We start from the raw sequence: 16,933 nt of genomic DNA on the forward strand, positions 1-16,933 counted from the left end.
TGTGCGCGCCCGCGGTAGGAGGAGGAGGAGGAGAGGTGAAGTGGATCTGGCGGGAAGAGCCCCCCCACCCTACCTTCGACCCCACCGCCCACCCACCCGCGGAATCGCATGCGCACTGGAGACCTGGAGGAAAGGGCTTTTGTTGGGAAAGCGGGCGGGCTGGAGGGGTCCGCGCATGCGCAGGCTACCCAGCCGCGGGGGGTGCACGGAGAAAAGGGGCGGGGTGGTCCGGGCTGCTGTGCTGGCAGCAGTAGGCGAGGGCGCGGCTGCGGGGTTCCTGGTGCTGAGGACGGACGCCATTGGAGCCCCCGAGAAGGTAAGGATCCAGCCCCAGACAGGACCGGGAGAGGGCGAGTGGAACCCGACACGCTGCGCCCTCCCTCCGCCTCCGGATCTGAACAAAGCCCAAGCACTCAGAACCGGAACCCCATTAGACCCAAGGTCTAGATAGGAGCCCCCATCACCATCAGACCCAGGCGCCCCGATCTGAGCCCTACTGAAACCGGAGCCCAGGATCCTCACCCCTTTAGCAGACCCGTGTGTTCCGAGCTGAGCTCCCTCGGACCTGAGGCCCCACCCCCACCCCAACCACTCCTAGATTACTCGAACGGAGCTGACCGCTTGCCCCCTTCCTGGAGTGCCCAGTCCTCGCGTTTGAGATCTGCAGCGCTAGGTGATTGGAGCCTCACCTAGGTCTGAGGCCCCCACTCCATCCGCCTCTAGTGCTCGAGTCTGAGCCCCACCTAGGCCCCCCGCCCGGACCTAGCCAAAGGTCCCTGGGGTTCTGTTTCGCAGAGCTTACGGCTTGCCACTGTCCCCGTTGTCTGAGCTCTCCCGTCTGCTCCCCCTTCATCCTGGTCGCCTTCTCTGGCCCTTAAATCCAAACCCTTTGTTTCTCTCTTCCCCAATGCATCCCCTTTGGGACTCTTCGGACCCCGGCCCTCCAGAACACCCCCTCGTCAAATCTAGCCGCTGGGATGGCGAGCCTGCCCATCCTAAACTCCGCTTTCAGTGCGGCGCCTCCTGCGACCTCCTCTGTCCCTTTCCTTGGGCTCTGTCCCTGACCAGGTCTACCGCATCAGAAAGCCAAACCGTCTCCCCCCCACTTCCCCCCCCCCCCGCCCCCTACTGCCTAATATTGCCTAGTAACCTGATGATTGTTGCCCCTCACCTCCCGGGAGATCCCGCCTCCCATTGGATCCCGCCCCCTCCCCCTGCAGCTGCTTCACCCTCCCTCTCAGGCTGAGCTCTCATCTCCCTGGGACCCGCAGCATGGCTGAGGGAAGCTTCAGCGTGCAATCGGAAAACTACAGTGTTGAAGACATGGATGAAGGTAGCGACGAAGTCGGGGAGGAAGAGATGGTTGAAGGCAACGACTATGAAGAATTCGGTGCGTTTGGTGGCTATGGCACCCTCACCAGCTTTGACATCCATATCCTCAGAGCCTTCGGAAGCTTGGGTCCAGGTCTTCGCATCTTATCGGTGAGGCCCCTTCCTGGCCACCTGCTGGCCTGGGCCTTTCCCCTGTGAATGGGGGAGGGAGGAGCGGGGAGCAAGGAGGGTTGTGTGGGAAAGGACTGCCCAGCTTCCCCAAGCCTTCCCTCCCCTGCTCGGAAGAAGAAGATTTGGAAAGGTCTTGGGGTGTTCAGGGCTGACTGCTAGGAAGAGGCTGGCCAGCACAGGGAAGCTAACACAAGTATGTCGTCGAGTGGCCTGCCTTCTCCAACCCCTCTCTCTGGCCTTGCAGAATGAGCCCTGGGAACTGGAAAACCCTGTGCTGGCCCAGACCCTGGTGGAGGCATTGCAGCTGGATCCGGAAACACTTGCCAATGAGACGGCCGCCCGTGCTGCCAACATAGCCCGCGCCGCCGCCTCCAACCGTGCGGCTCGGGCCGCTGCCGCCGCTGCCCGTACCGCCTTCAGTCAGGTGGTCGCTAGCCACCGGGTGGCCACGCCGCAGGTCTCAGGAGAGGATACCCAGCCCACGACCTACGCCGCCGAGGCTCGGGGGCCCACCCCTGAGCCACCCCTTGCTTCTCCGCAGACCTCCCAGATGTTAGTCACCAGTGAGATGGCTGCCCCCGGGGCTCCGGCAACCTCCGCACAGTCCCAGACAGGCTCCCAGGCCGAGGAGGCTGCTACCGAGGGCCCTAGTAGCGCCTGTGCTTTCTCTCAGGCTCCGTGTGCCAGGGAGGTGGACGCCAACCGGCCCAGCACAGCCTTCCTGGGTCAGAATGATGTCTTTGATTTCACTCAGCCGGCAGGTGTCAGTGGCATGGCCTTTCCGCGCCCCAAGAGACCTGCCCCAGCCCAAGAGGCTGCCACAGAGGGCCCCAGTGCTGCCTCCGGTGTGCCCCAGACGGGACCTGGCAGGGAGGTGGCAGCCACCCGGCCCAAGACCACCAAGTCGGGGAAGGCGCTGGCCAAGACTCGGTGGGTGGAGCCTCAGAATGTTGTGGCAGCAGCTGCTGCCAAGGCCAAGATGGCCACGAGCATCCCTGAGCCGGAAGGTGCAGCTGCTGCCACTGCTCAGCACAGTGCTGAGCCCTGGGCCAGGATGGGAGGCAAGAGGACCAAGAAGGTGAGAGCCCCCTGCCCCCTGCCACCTCCACACCCCCTTGCTCCTGTCCTTTCCTTCTCCTCCCTTTCCTGCTCCTCTCCTCCCTCTCCTCTCCCCCTTCTTCCTCTCTTCTCCTCTTTCCCCTCCTTCTCTCCTCACCTCCCCTTCTCCTCCCCTCCTCTCCTCTCAGCTAGTCCATGTTTCTCCAACACAAGTTTGCTGAGCATGTTTTCACTCCACGTAGTCCCTACCCTCAGGACTGGTGGGAGAAGAGGCTGGCTCAGTGCCTGGCACTTAGTAAGCACGCAGCACATGCCAGCAGCTGCTGGTACTGCTCTCATTTCCAAGAGCCTGCTACGGGTGAGGTGCGTGCCGGGTGCTTTGGCACGGGGAGCCTGGTAGCCCTGGGTCTCTCCTCTCTCGAATGATACAGTCCAAGCACCTGGATGATGAGTATGAGAGCAGCGAGGAGGAGAGAGAGCCTCCTGCGGTCCCACCCACCTGGAGAGCATCACAGCCCTCATTGACGGTGCGGGCTCAGTTGGCCCCTCGGCCCCCGATGGCCCCGAGGTCCCAGATACCCTCAAGGCATGTACTGTGCCTGCCCCCCCGCAACGTGACCCTTCTGCAAGAGAGGGTAAGAAGCCCACCCTCCCCCATCTCCCTCCTCTCCTCCCTTGTGGGCCACGTCTCTGCTGTCACCCATGCCTTGACCTCCCCGCGTGTTCCTCCTTCTCCAGGCAAATAAGTTGGTGAAATACCTGATGATTAAGGACTACAAGAAGATCCCCATCAAGCGCGCAGGTAGGCAGCCTGTGCCCTCTTCGCCATCCCCTAGTCTGTGGGCATCCCTTTGCTTGCGTGCCGCGGCTGGTCCCTCCGTAGCCACGGGACGGGGTCCTGGCTGCGCCACCCTCGGCAGGGCTGACCAAGGGGCTACAGCTCTATGACCCCTGCTCAGCCCAGGTGCTTTCTCCAACTCTTCCCCCTCCTGCAGACATGCTGAAGGATGTCATCAGAGAATATGACGAACATTTCCCTGAGATCATTGAACGAGCAACGTACACCCTGGAAAAGGTGGGTGCAGGATGGGAGCAGCTCTGTGGAGGAAGAGCGGGCATGGGGGTGGGGTGACCCTGCAGCCCCTCAAGGCGCAGTCTCTGGAGCCATCTCTCACCTCTCCGACTCTGAGCTTCCACTGCACTGGCAGTTTGACTCGTGCTTCCTGCCCTCGGCTTCTCTCTCTCATGCTCTCTGAGTGTCTCGCTGTCTGGCCAGGTGGGTCTCATCGCCTCTGCCAGCGTCAGCTCCCACAGCGAAGGTCTTCCGTGTGCTGTCTTCTTCTGCCCTCGCTCACGAGTTTGGATTCCTTGCTGAGGAGCAGTTCTAACCGGGAATCACTGTCTGCCGGCAGGATGCCCAGCATGGGGTTTGGATCTCACACTCTGTTTTCTCCCCCATGTAGAAGTTTGGAATCCACCTGAAAGAGATCGACAAGGAAGAACACCTGTATATTCTTGTCTGCACACGGGACTCCTCAGCTCGCCTCCTTGGAAAGTAAGAAAGGGAAAGCGGGTCGTGGCCTTCCTCGGTGGTGTCCCTTCCCTGCCCACACCCCTTCAGTGAAGCAGGAAGACGGGGCTTGAGTGCGGCGCACGGCTCCCACACACAGCGAGGGCTGCCTGGTGACTGCTGGATGAAAGGAATGATAGCCTGGGGGTGAGGCCTTGCTGCCATCAGGTCTCCCCAAGCTGCTGCCGGGCTTTATCCCCAAAGCTTCGGAGGAAAGCGGCTTGCCTCTTCCTCCTGCCTGCCTGGCCTGGGCCCAGCAGAGCTGGCCTAGGGGAGAGCTTCCTCTTCAGTGTAGGTCCTGATGTGGAAGGGGCAGGAAAGGTCTGGAGCCATCTCTGGACACACGTTTGCCATTTGCAGAGCTTCGGCTCCCTGCCTCGCCCTGTCCTCTGCAGAACCCTGTCAGGGAAGTGTTAGTACCCATGTTTTATAGAGGAGGTGATTAAGTCTCAGGCGGAGGTGCGAATGGTCTGCCAGCAGCTAGTGAACTGTGCCCTGTCCTGGGAAGAGTTCCCCTCAAGCTGGGAAACCTGAGAGAGGCTAGTTGGGAGAGCCTGGTGGTGTCTCTCAGGCAAATAGCTGCTAAACAGGATTTCTCTTTCCACACCTTTAGAACCAAGGACACTCCCAGGCTGAGTCTCCTCTTGGTGATTCTGGGCGTCATCTTCATGAATGGCAACCGTGCCAGCGAGGGTGAGTGGCTGGACCTGCAACTGGGGGGCTGCCCATAGTCTCATCTTCTGGGTGCCAAACTCTCGTACCTCCTCTCCCCTCGCAGCTGTCCTCTGGGAGGCACTACGCAAGATGGGACTGCGCCCTGGGTATGATTGGCCTCTCCGGCTCCTCCCCTCGGTGCTATCCTCTGGCCAAAGAGGTCCTGGGATTGCAATAGCCTGGTGGTCTGGCGCAAGGGCGTGGGGCGCCCTGGGCTCGGTAGAGAGCAAAGGATCTCACCGGGGCGGATGGGGAAGCGGTGCTGGACGCTGCTCAGCCCCCTCTCTGCTCTGTGACCCCAGATGACATCTAAAAGAGACAGTCAGAGTCGGGGGTTCCATCAAATCCCTACCTGGGGCATCCCTGACCAACAGTCCTCTGGCCTCTGCTGCATGCCCAGGCCTCCACAGCGACTCCCCGTGGGCTGGGAAGTCATAGTCATGCTAGGGAGGGCCCCTGCCACCGTCTCTGCTCATGGATTCCTTTCCTTGCCCTCAGGGTGAGGCACCCATTCCTCGGCGATCTGAGGAAGCTCATCACAGATGACTTTGTGAAGCAGAAGTGAGTATCACCCCAGCTAACTGCGGCTCTCCCTCGAGCATCCTTTGTGTGCTGGTCTGGCTGAGAAAGCAGTTCCCTATCCCAAATCTTCAACGGGAGGGATGGGTGCCTCTGGCCTGGGAGTGAGTGGCAGTGGGGGTATGCGAGCGTGTGGGGAGCCGAAGGCCAGGGCGGTCTTGGGAAAAGGGAGCGCACGTCACCTGAGAACACGGTGTGGGGTGTGAAAACGGCCACCATCTCCTTGAGCACCTGCCCTGTAGACTGACACAAGAGTTCCCCCTGGTTTACACCTAAGGAACCCGGAGCTCAGAGAGGGGACGCCTCTGAGCATGGCTCCCAGCTGGTAAGGGCCTCAGCCCAACTCTCCTGATTTTCAGGCCAGGGGCCACCCTCTCCCCGTCCCTGGAGGACTTGCCAACGCACAGGCGCGCATGCACACCAACAAAGGGTCAGGACTTGAGGAGGATGCCTGGAGCACGCTTCTCCTGGCTGACTGTTTCTTCCTCTCCAGTCGTTTCCTCTGGTGGGCCTCTCCAGGGCTCCACCGGGGTGTGGCCAAGACCCTTGAGGTGGGGTGTGCTCAGAGCAGGGGGCCTGAAGAATGGCTCCTCTGTTTACAACACACCCAACAGGAAGCTGGGGTCATCGTGATGAGGGGCACAAACTTGTAGCCTCCCTACAGACAAATGCCCTACATGTGGCCCCCCTGCACCTCCGCATGGCTTCCAGGGAAGACCAATGGCAAAAGGCTTTGAAGGCCTCACTTTTGCAGGCAGAAGTCCTGGGAGTGGGTTTGGGAATGAGTGAAGGGCTGGAGGGGCAGGGCAGTCCTCTTCCAGGAGCTGAGCTGCGGCATCGGGTTGAGGAGGGGCCCCCTGGAACCCATCCGTTCAGCAACAGGTCTGCTTGGCTAGAAGCAAAGTTTACTTTCCTCTCATGCCAAGGTACCTGGAATACAAGAAGATCCCCAACAGCAACCCCCCTGAGTATGAATTCCTCTGGGGCCTGCGAGCCCGCCATGAGACCAGCAAGATGAGGGTCCTGAGATTCATCGCCCAGGTAAGGGAGCCTCTGTTGGGTGCCCGGCACCGGGGGTGGTGCTCGCCACACCTTGCTTGTTTCTTGGTCGAGGCCTCCTTCCCATTACCCCGTATTCCAGTGAGGGTACCAAACACTCACAGAGGCACCTGAGCACCCTACACAAGGTCACAGACGGGGCAAAATCCCAGGTCTGGCACAGGGGAGTAGGAGCCCCCAGTCCCTGTGGTCCTGATTTTTGCCGTCATTGCACAAAGCACACGGGAGGGGGTGAGGCAGGCCGCGGGTGCTCAGCCAGTGTGGGGTAGCTCTGTGTCTATGCTTGCCCTTTTCCTCCTCAGAATCAGAACCGAGACCCCCGGGAATGGAAGGCTCATTTCTTGGAGGCTGTGGATGATGCTTTCAAGACAATGGATGTGGATATGGCCGAGGAACATGCCAGGGCCCAGATGAGGGCCCAGATGAATATCGGGGATGAAGCCCTGATTGGACGGTGGAGCTGGGATGACATACAAGTCGAGCTCCTGACCTGGGATGAGGACGGAGATTTTGGCGACGCCTGGGCCAGGATCCCCTTTGCTTTCTGGGCCAGATACCATCAGTACATTCTGAATAGCAACCGTGCCAACAGGAGGGCCACGTGGAGAGCTGGTGTCAGCAGTGGCACCAATGGAGGGGCCAGCACCAGCGTCCTAGATGGCCCCAGCACCAGCTCCACCATCCGGACCAGAAATGCCGCCAGAGCTGGCGCCAGCTTCTTCTCCTGGATCCAGTAAGAGTTTCGGTAGAGAAATGAGACTCTGCAGGAGGGCTGCGGAGGGGGGTGATATGTCAGAGGGAGGGCCGGGGTGGGGGCGTTGGGGGCAACGGCAACAGCATGGACAGACACTTATTTTGTTACGTATACTCCTCCCTGGTTCGCGTGTGTCCACGGATGTTGTCACTTTGGTTTCTTGTGCTTTTACAGGCACCGTTGACGAACTGCAGCGATCTTACTGGCCAAGCCAGAGCGCCTCCTCTCAGATTCCTTCTCGACACAGCACCCTAGGCGGCTTCTTCCTGTCAGTCAGAGGTGGCATGCAAGATGAAGCTCTCTTTGCTCTTCCTGCTTTCATTTTGCGCTTTTCCTTGTGCTTTCATGTTTTGGGTATCAGTGTTACATTAAAGTTGCAAAATTAATTTGAACGTTTCTTCCTTTACCTGCACACCCATTGCTATACCTGGCCATGCTTGGGCTTGTAGCAAGGAAACTTCTTCAGGCTCTCTGGGGTAGGTGGGCCCCACCTCTGCCAAAAAGGCCCACAGGGACAGGTGGGATGCTGGGAGGTGCGGAGGTTGGTTACGCCTGAGTGTGCGACCAGGAGTTTGGAGAGGCCCCAGTGCTCATCGCTATGTGATTTTCTACAAGCCTTGCTCAGCAGCCCCAGGGACATGGCAAGAGGGGGGGCCAGAGCAGGGGCGGGGCAGAAAACTGCAGCTTGGTGCCACTGCCCCTCCCGCCGTGGGACAGGGTCTAAGGCTCTCACCAGGACCCACCTCCCACACCCCCTCCTTGGAGATGATGTTCCGGAACGCTTGGCTCATCATCCACACAGTTCAGGACCCCGTCCTCGGTACAGAGTCTGACGGACAATGAGGTGGGCCCCGCAGTGATGTTCGCAGCCCTCCAGTGGGTAGAAGGAGGGGCCGTGATTGCTGAGGGAGCAGGATGTGATAAAAACGACGCACGGTGCACGCGTACACAGCCCCTTGCCTGTGACGGAACGGCGGCCTGTTTGGGGCTTCGCAGCCCTTCTCCCTCAGCAGCAGGACTCTCCCAGTGAGGACAACACCAGGCCTACCTAGGTCCTGGTGTGTTCAAGGGCTGGGTGATGTCTGGAGGGGTGTGAGGTAGGGCTGCACATGCTTCAGGTACAAGACGGTGAGGGCAGAGACAGTTTGGTCTCCTGGGAAGGGCTCAGTGGCACGCAGGGACAGTGTCCAGGGCTTTCTGGAGTTCCCCGGTAATGTCCAGGGCTTGGGAGGACAGAGCCCTAGATAAGGAGGGAAAACATAGCAGTGGAAGGCTCCCTGCTTCCCACCCCCTCACCCAGCCCCAGCCTCTGTTTCCCCAGGAGGGGCTGCCATCTCCGCCACGGCCAGATCCTGACCCAGACCAGGCTAATGTGGGAGGCCCGGTGGAAAATGAAAACACGAGTCTCCTTGTCAAACACTATGAAGGATTTCAAAACAACAACAGCAGAGCATGGAGCCACATGGGGAGCCCTGGTGAGCATCGGACTGCATTGGTTGCACACCCCAGAAGCTGTCCGTCAGAAAGGCTTTGGGTGGGTCTCCATGTTGGCTGCCGCTGTGATTTCTGCTTCTCTGGTGCTTGGGTCCATGCTTGGCCACACTGACATTCTGGGACTCTGACAGAAATCCAGTCCCAAAGTTTTACTGGAACACAAACACACACACACACACACACACGCACATGCACACACACACACACACACGCACGCGCGCACACACACACACACACACACACACACACAATGGAGTCCCCTTCCCTTTATGTCTCCTGGTTTGTGGTCTGGGCTGTGGAAGAGATGAGGGATGCCTGGGACTCCACCCCGGCGTCATAAATTTAATGCTGTTTGGCCGGAACCTCCCCGGACACCCTTGTGCACATAGCGGGCACATGCCTGTCCTTGGATCAGGGTGGGGGTAGTCACCATAAGCCACAGGAGTGAGTCTGAACACTGTGTGCAGAGGGCACTTGAGATACGGAAGCTCCACCGGAAAGGAACAGGAAGCAGCCCTCAGAGGCAGGGTGCTGGCCAGGTCACGGCCTCCTCAGGCCTCCAGGCTTGCTGGACACTCCCCCTTTCACATCACCTTGCTGCGGTGGGGCCTCACTAGGGACCCACTCCCCCTACACTGTAGGGGCAACGCTGAGAGCACCTGGGAAGAGAGGAGGAGAGCAGGGAGGCGAGAGCGCCCTGGTGGGAAATGGGGGAGGACTGGACTGCGCGTCCTGCAGGAGGGTGAGACCGGCCACCCTGGAGACGGCCACCACCTCACTCACATGGCAAACGGGAGACCCAGGCAGGCTTCCCCCCTGCCCCCTGCCCCCAGCCTGGGGCCTTCTGCAGACCCCGCACTGCAAAGGCCCACAGTCCATGTCAGCAAGTGTTTTCTGAGGCCCTGCTGTGGCAGTGGACGGCACTCACAGCCTTCTCCCAGCCTGGCCTGCTCCCTCTGATCACCCCTGCCCCAGGCCTGGCGATGGACGAGCATTCGTGCATTCACTTGTTCCAGTTATTGACATTATCCATAAAGTTGTTCTGAATATTCATGTACAATTTCTCGTCTGGGCCTATGTTTCCGTTTCTCGGGCAAGCCCGAGAGGTGGGGGCAGTAAGGCCATTTCATGGTCTCAGCCAACTGAGGCTCCCAGAGGGAAGACGCTCTCCCCAAGTCACACAGCCAGGAAGCGGCAGAGCACAGACCTGAACCCGGGACCCTCTGAGGCCAGGGTGCGTGCACTGGGCCCTGCTGTCAGCCGCCCCTGCCATCCAGGGGCTCGCAGTGTCCTGGGGGTGATACACCCACCTGCTGGGCACTCTCCCCTGACACCCACCCTCCCACCCACATGCACATACCACTCCCCATCTCCCTTCATTGTGCATGATCGCTACCCCTCACGGCTTCCCTGAACGACAGGTTCCACCCTAGGTTTCTGAGGCCTGCCACCGCCCTCCCAGCCTCCTGAGACATCAGGTTGGGTGTTTTCCTTCCTGGGCATCCATCCTGCTGCTCCTCCTTGTTTTTGTCGTCATCAGGCCCTGGGCCAAGGGCGTTTTGCCCACTACCTCATGACACCCTCAAAGATCGTCTGAGCTACTACTGTGCACTTGAGGAAACAGACTCAGAGAAGGGAGGTGACTTGCCTGAGATCTCTGACCCAGCTTTGCCGCTGCCTCCACTAGTGACCTTGGCCCAGCCTCTTCTCTTGACCAGTTGCATATAGTTTGGTGTGGCATGTGAAGAACCATTCACATGGTTTGCACACTGATTATTATTTGTCATCTTAATACTGAATTATAAGAGTGCTTTTTTGCGTGCAAACTTTTCCATTGTCGGGTAGTATATATTGCAAACATTGCCGCAATGAATGGTTTGCTTTTTCATTTCGCTAATGATGAAAAGCCAGATTTCTAAATTTGATGAAATTCACTTAACGTGTTTTTGCATGGCTATTGCTTTCTGTGTCATAGCTACAAGAGTCCTTCACCTGCAGCAAGTTTTTCAAGGCTTTATCCTGAATTCTCTTCCAGAGGTCTTATGCTTTAGCTTTTTTGTTGACATTTAGGATCTTCACAAACTTCAGAAGTTTGAAATCATACCAATTATCTTTTCTGACCACAATGGAATGAAACTAGAAAGCAATACCGGAAGGAGAATTGAAAAAGTCACAAACAGGGTGGAAATTACAACATTCTCTTCAATAACCAGTGGGTCAAAGAACAGACCACAAGGAAATTAGAAAGTATCTTGAGACACATGAAAATGAAAACACCACATACCACAACTAAGGAGATGCAGGGAAAGCAGTGTTAAGAGGGAAGTTTATTGTGGTAAATGCTTACAGTGAAAAAGAAGAAAGATCTCAAATCAACAGCCTATCTTTGTGTTTCGAGGACTAGAAAAGGAAGAACAACGTAAACCCAAAGTTAGCAGGAGGAAGGAAGTAATAAAGATTAGAGCACAAATAAAGGAAATGGAGAATAGGCAAATAATAGGAAAAAAAAAAACCCACAATGAAACTAAGAGCTGGTGTCTCTGAAAAGGTCAACATAGGTTAAGCAGATTAAGAAAAAAACAGAGAAGGGTCAAATAACTAAAATCAGAATGACAGAGGGGCATTACAATTGATACTATAGAAATAAAAAAGATTATAAGGAGAAGACCAGGAAAAACTATACCCCAACAAATTTGATACTTTAGAAGAAATGGATAAATTCTGAGAAACATACACGCTGCCAAGACTGACTCCCTGAAGAAATAAAAAATCTCAGCAGATCTCGACAACTCGTAAGGAGACTTAACCAGTATTCATCAACCTCCCAACAGAGAAAACCCCAGGACTAGATGGCTTCAGTGGAGAATTCTACTAAACATTTAGAGAAGAATTAGGACCAGAAACACACACACACACACACACACACACACACACACACACTTCCCAAAAGAATGTTTATGCATACATATTCAACAAAAGTCTAGCACACCGAGTTCAACAACACATGAAAGGCCCATGACCATGTGGGATTTATTCGTGGAATGCAAGGAAGTTTCGATCAACGAAAATCAACTAATTTAGTGTACGGCATCAACAAAATGAAGGACAAAACCACATGATCGGCTCAATTGACGCACTAAAAGCATCTGACAAAAGTCAACCCCCTTCGTGATAAAAACACTCAAACTCCTTGAAACAGAAGGAAACAACCTCAACGTCACAAAAGTCCTATATAAAATACTCATTGTGAATGAACACTGTACTCGATGGCGAAAGAGTGAAAGCTTTTCCTCTAAGATCAGGAGCAAGACAGAGATGCCCGCTTTTGCTACTTCTTCTCAACATAGTCCCGGAAGTTCAGAGGGCAGTTAAGCAAGAAAGTGAAACAAAAAGGCATCCTTTTTATTTCACTTCATTTTATTTTTAGAAAAGGCATCCTTTTTATTTCCTATTTTCTAAATAACCCATAGCTCAAGGAAAACATCACCAATGAAATCACAAAGTATTTTGAACCTGATGAAAACTTATGGGATATATTTTAATTGTCTAGATTGCATGAAAAAGAAAGGCACAACATTTGCATCTTTCTCAAGGATGTTGAACAACAGATTAAACCTGAAGAAAGCAGAAGAAATGAAATAACGATAAAAGTACAAATCAGTTAAAGATAAAACAACACAGCCAGAGGTGGTTTTTTGTAAAGATGATGTGACTAAGACATGCCTTGTGTGGACCTGAACAAAAAGGAGAGAAATCATGAAGCAACCCGTGTCTGGAGTGGCTAAGGAGACATCATTATGGGCAACAAAGGCATTAAAGAGATCATTATTCAAAACCATGAGCAACTTTATGCCCACAGATGTGAAACTTTGGATATAATTTACACACTTCAAGAAAATACAACAAAATGACAGAAAACAGACTAAACATCTGAATTGTCCTACACATTCTAAATGGGCGGAATCTGAAGGAAACAACAGCAGCAGTCACAAGAACCTACAGACTCTGATGCCGCCACCGATTAATTCTACAAAACGTTTGTGAAGGAAGGAATGTCAATCTTACCTTCTTGCCAGGTAACATAAAAAACGGGAAATCCTTCCCATCCCATTTTATGAGGCAAAACCTTAAAGGGCATGGTAAGAAATGAAATGCACAGGCCTGTCTTTCACATAAGCACAGAAGAAGAAATCTCGAATAAAGCATTAGCAAAACAAATCAGTTAAATCTCCAAAAAGGAAAACGTATCACAAACAAGTCAAGAGTATTCTAGAAATGAAGCGGTTCAGTGCTTGAAAAATCTATCTCTCAGAAGTAATGTATGAAGGAGAAAAAATATGATATTCCCTACAGACGCAGGAAGGGTATTTCATGGGTTTGATTTTTTTTAAATGACCATGCACTTATGATAAAACCTCTTAGCCAACTACGAACAAAAGGGAACTCTCTTGATTCCGTTGGAATATCTTTAAAAAGCCTACGAAAACAACAATACTTACGGGTGACATGTTGACAGCTTTCCCTCTGAGATCAGGGGAAAAAAAAAAAGATACATCCACTGTCACCACTTACAGTGCCATGAAGGAGGAAAAAGTAATCAAAGCAGTCCTGCAAGCACAGCCTTAAATGCATACTCATGTTAACCAAAGGACATCCTTGTGAACGTGCACCACAATAATAATACTAACACTCCAGCGTGGAAACTACTGAAGAGTCCATTAGAAATAAAAGGCATGAATAAATTGTGGCATCGTCATACAATTCAAAACACTGCACAGGAATGCAAAGAGACGAAATTCAGCTACACAGCACGACAAAAGTGAATAGCAAGGAGAAAAACCTAATGTTGCCAAGAGAAACCCGGATTATAAAATACGTACTGTACTGATTCTGCTCATGTGTAATGCGTTCACAAACAGGCAGGATTATCTTCAAGTGTTAAAAGTCACAAGAGTGGTTAGATTTGCTGAGGTGGAAGACAAGAGTGACTGGCATGAGAGTGCTTTTGAGCTGCCGGCAATACACTACACCATTTCTTAACCCAGATCGTAGGGGATCAGACGTCCCTGTGGAACCATTTACTGAGTGGTACCCTCATTTTGCGTGCAACTCCATCTTTGTATTATATTCCATTACAGTGTACATAACGATATTTAAATGAATACTATCCCAGGAATGTCCATAAACAATGGATTCTTCAGCGATTTGTATATTCTCTGACCACAATGCCACAATGGGATCTAGAAATTAATAACAAAAGATCATTACAAACCCCCGTATATGTTTGTAAATTAAGAAACATCCTCCTAAGTAACCCATGGCTCTAAGAAAAACTAACGTTGAAATAAGAAAATATTTTGAGCTTACTAACGAAGCAAACTCCAGAGGTCTTTGCCTGCCAGTATTACTAAGTCTCCTCTCTGGGGAAGTTTAGATTACACAGGAAGACTCTCCTGCATCTCTGAGAAGGGGCAAGATGCCAGCAATCTGGACGCCAAACTCCAGCGGAGGTGAGGGACTGAAGATTGCTGTAGAGAGCAACTGAAATCCCTACGCCGGGTTGGGATGTATGCCTTCAAGTGAGCCTGAAGTTCCAAAGCCCGTAAATCTGCTGGTTCATGCTCTGCAGAGAGTACATTTGTCCTCCATCTCCCAGAGTTGGGGGAGAGCGATTTGTCATGCTACGAGGAGCTGAGAGGGGATCTGGGTGTCTAAGTGATTTGTAAATACACTTTCTAGAGCAATCGTGCAATTTACAGCCCCCACCATTACCAACAACGTGCCGGGATACGTGGCAATGCCATTGTTGCACACAGTTGGAAGGTCTGGTGAGAGGGGATAAGTCAGTTGCTTTCCTGCCGTCCTCACTGCCAGTTGATGCTCAAGCTCTCTTGGCAACACAAGTGAGACTCCGTCTGTAAAAAAACAAAACATAAAAAAAAAAAAAATTAACATGTACTCCCAGCTACTCTGGAGGCTGTGGCTGGAGGATCCCTTGAGCTCAGCAGTTCGAGGCTACAGGGAGCTATGATCGTACCACTGCACTCCAGCCTGGGCGACAGAGCGAGAACCCCCCACACCCTCAAAAAAGATCAAGCTCTCTTAATCAGCTAAGTCAGTGTCACTCACCTGTTTCCTTCCCATCTTCTGCTACTTTCTTTCTTTCGTCTCCTCAGCCAGTTTCTTTGTCTTTATGGGGTAAAGCCTTAGGAGAAAAGGATGCAGCCAGGAAAGAGGGAGGGGGAAGAGAGGTGAGAAGTGAACGTGAGAAACAGAAGGGGTGAGTGAAGTACATGACCAAAGGTGCCCTGGGGAAGCTGGGAGCAGGAACAAGGGTCTGTCCCCGGGCGAGTTGAAACTACCCCTCATGCTCTTTGGTCTGTTGGGTGCTCAGGTTGCAGGAAATGGGCATCCGGTTGGACTTCATGAGAACTCACACCTTGCGGTGTGGAGGGCAGGACACCATGAGAGGAGTCCCACCCTGCTGCAAAAGATAGAAGAGGAGAGTTGCCCCCAACATAAAAGGGAAGGCAGGGACAGAAAGAGGCAAGCAGAGGATGGTGGATGGCAGAACAAGGACTATCATCAATGACATTTTCTTCACTGAGCCCACCCCAGAAATGAGCTCCCTTCCTGTGTGCTCTCACAGCTCCTTGTCGTTGAATCTCATATCACTGATGGTAATTCGCAGAGGAATAATTAAGTTGGTGATTCACTTTAGGATGTACTGCCCTCCGAGGCTGAAAGCTAAACACATAGAGCCCACGTTACGCCCAGTACCACTTAAGGAACTAAGGATTAGTCACTGGGTAAGTATCAGGGGAGGGGAGGGCGGGGAGGGTGAGGGGAGGGAACGGCATAGAGAGAAGGAAAAAGCAAAATGAGGGGAAAACCAGGGAGGACAACATGAGAAAGGAAAAGAGGGAGAGAAAGGGCAGTGAGGGATATGGGAACTCGGAGGGAGGACAAAGGGAAAGACAAGGCATGGAGGAGAGAGAGCAGAGAGGGGAGGTGAGGGGTGATGACAGAGGCTGAAGTGAGGTAGGAAGAGAGAGGAAAGAGGAAAGGAGTGTAGAGGAAATGGATGAGGGAGTAAAGAGAAAGGAACAAGGGGAGAGGTCCTTTACCACAGGGTGATTGATGAGCAGGGGGCAAGATGAAGGGGCAGCGAGGGAGAAAGGGTAAGGAGGAGAAAACTGCCAGCTTTGAGAACTCTACCCTGCCCCTGGAAAGAGGGGATCCCCATCCCAGGTCAACCTGGGACTCTCCGTGGGACTATCTCAGAGGGAGGAGCTGGATAAGACAAGAGCAAAGGGTGCACGGGACTGCTCTTGCCTTGCTGCATGTGTCATTCAGGGCCTTCCCACCCAAACAGGGGGACCGGTCACATCAACAGCCACCTCTGCTGAATCCAAGCTCTGCACCAGATCCTCCTTTCCCCTGCCAGATACGGGTTTCAACAAGCAAATTTAAGGGAATCACTCCCCTTCCTGGGATCCCTCCCTGACTGTATCAGTTGCAACCCCTTTCATGGTCACAGAGGCCTGGCCTCTCCCACAAGAACCCTATGGGCCAGCCAGTGTGATGCTCTGTACATCATATCTGTTCAGGATGAAGCCTGTGTGTGTGTGTGTGTGTGTGTGTGTGTGTGTGTGTGTGTATGGGGTGGGGGTGTGTGGGATGTGTGCGTGTGTGTGTGTGTGTACTAATAATCACAAGGATCAATATATCTGTGGGAATTGTGAATTCTTTCGATGTGACTGCCTTGCTAGAATCCCCTCTCCCAGGGGCCTTTATTTCAAGGACCAACTCTGCTTTTCTCCCACAGCCCAATGAATGCATCAGACACTCAGCTTCAGTTCCCATGGCAACAGGGGCTAATGGCCTAGAGACTAAGGATGAGACAAAGAGAAACGCAGAGAAATGTGCGTGTTCTGTCTTCCTCTGAGGTACGCAAGCCCCTATTCAGGGATTGAAAAGAACATTCGCTTTAGTTCTACCCTGCCCTTCCCTCAATGCTGGGTGGAGGAGGGCAGAAACGCAGACGGGCCTGACATGAATCCAGAATTTCTACATCCTCTCAATGCACCTGCACGGTTTGGAGACAGGCTTCTTTGTCCCCGAGCCATCATGTTACCAACAATGTATTGTACCTGCAAACCATGCCTGTGAAACCTAGGATTCCTGCTACCCCAACTCAC

The 16,933-nt window shown here is 53.6% G+C and overlaps 2 protein-coding genes, 1 long non-coding RNA gene and 1 other non-coding gene across 12 annotated transcripts; 3 read left to right on the forward strand and 1 right to left on the reverse strand.

The window, feature by feature from the left end:
* Positions 1-216: 216 nt before the first annotated feature.
* Positions 217-7,624, forward strand: LOC112131062 (melanoma-associated antigen D4). Of its 9 annotated transcripts, none has more exons than XM_054544566.2 (14): positions 217-316; positions 1,272-1,482; positions 1,748-2,581; positions 2,994-3,197; positions 3,301-3,364; positions 3,558-3,637; positions 4,026-4,117; positions 4,746-4,825; positions 4,911-4,953; positions 5,345-5,407; positions 5,703-5,750; positions 6,352-6,466; positions 6,787-7,217; positions 7,413-7,624. In XM_054544566.2, exons 2-14 carry the CDS (start codon positions 1,273-1,275, stop codon positions 7,420-7,422), a joined length of 2,274 nt encoding a protein of 757 aa, XP_054400541.1. In that variant the 5' UTR covers positions 217-316; position 1,272; the 3' UTR covers positions 7,423-7,624. The 9 variants fall into 9 exon arrangements, with proteins under 9 accessions (XP_054400541.1, XP_054400545.1, XP_054400542.1 ...); XM_054544567.2 differs by having other exon boundaries at positions 223-316; positions 1,242-1,482; positions 6,787-7,229; XM_054544564.2 differs by having other exon boundaries at positions 223-316; positions 1,242-1,482.
* LOC112131178 (small nucleolar RNA SNORA11) lies at positions 5,979-6,106 on the forward strand. The gene has a single exon (XR_002913314.2). It is a non-coding gene; the product is annotated as a small nucleolar RNA SNORA11 (small nucleolar RNA).
* A 5,649-nt stretch (positions 7,625-13,273) lies between the features above and the next one.
* LOC129052932 (uncharacterized) lies at positions 13,274-15,472 on the reverse strand. The gene is made up of 4 exons (XR_008518064.2): positions 15,346-15,472; positions 14,862-14,937; positions 14,505-14,647; positions 13,274-13,972 (listed from the first exon to the last, which is right to left on the reverse strand). It is a non-coding gene; the product is annotated as an uncharacterized LOC129052932 (long non-coding RNA).
* On the forward strand, positions 15,259-16,680 carry LOC112130752 (putative uncharacterized protein FLJ39060). The gene is made up of 2 exons (XM_024240456.2): positions 15,259-15,541; positions 16,561-16,680. Exons 1-2 carry the CDS (start codon positions 15,290-15,292, stop codon positions 16,678-16,680), a joined length of 372 nt encoding a protein of 123 aa, XP_024096224.1. The 5' UTR covers positions 15,259-15,289.
* Positions 16,681-16,933: the final 253 nt, after the last annotated feature.

This window comes from Pongo abelii, chromosome X (genome assembly GCF_028885655.2).
Source record: "Pongo abelii isolate AG06213 chromosome X, NHGRI_mPonAbe1-v2.0_pri, whole genome shotgun sequence".
Lineage (NCBI taxonomy): Eukaryota > Metazoa > Chordata > Mammalia > Primates > Hominidae > Pongo > Pongo abelii.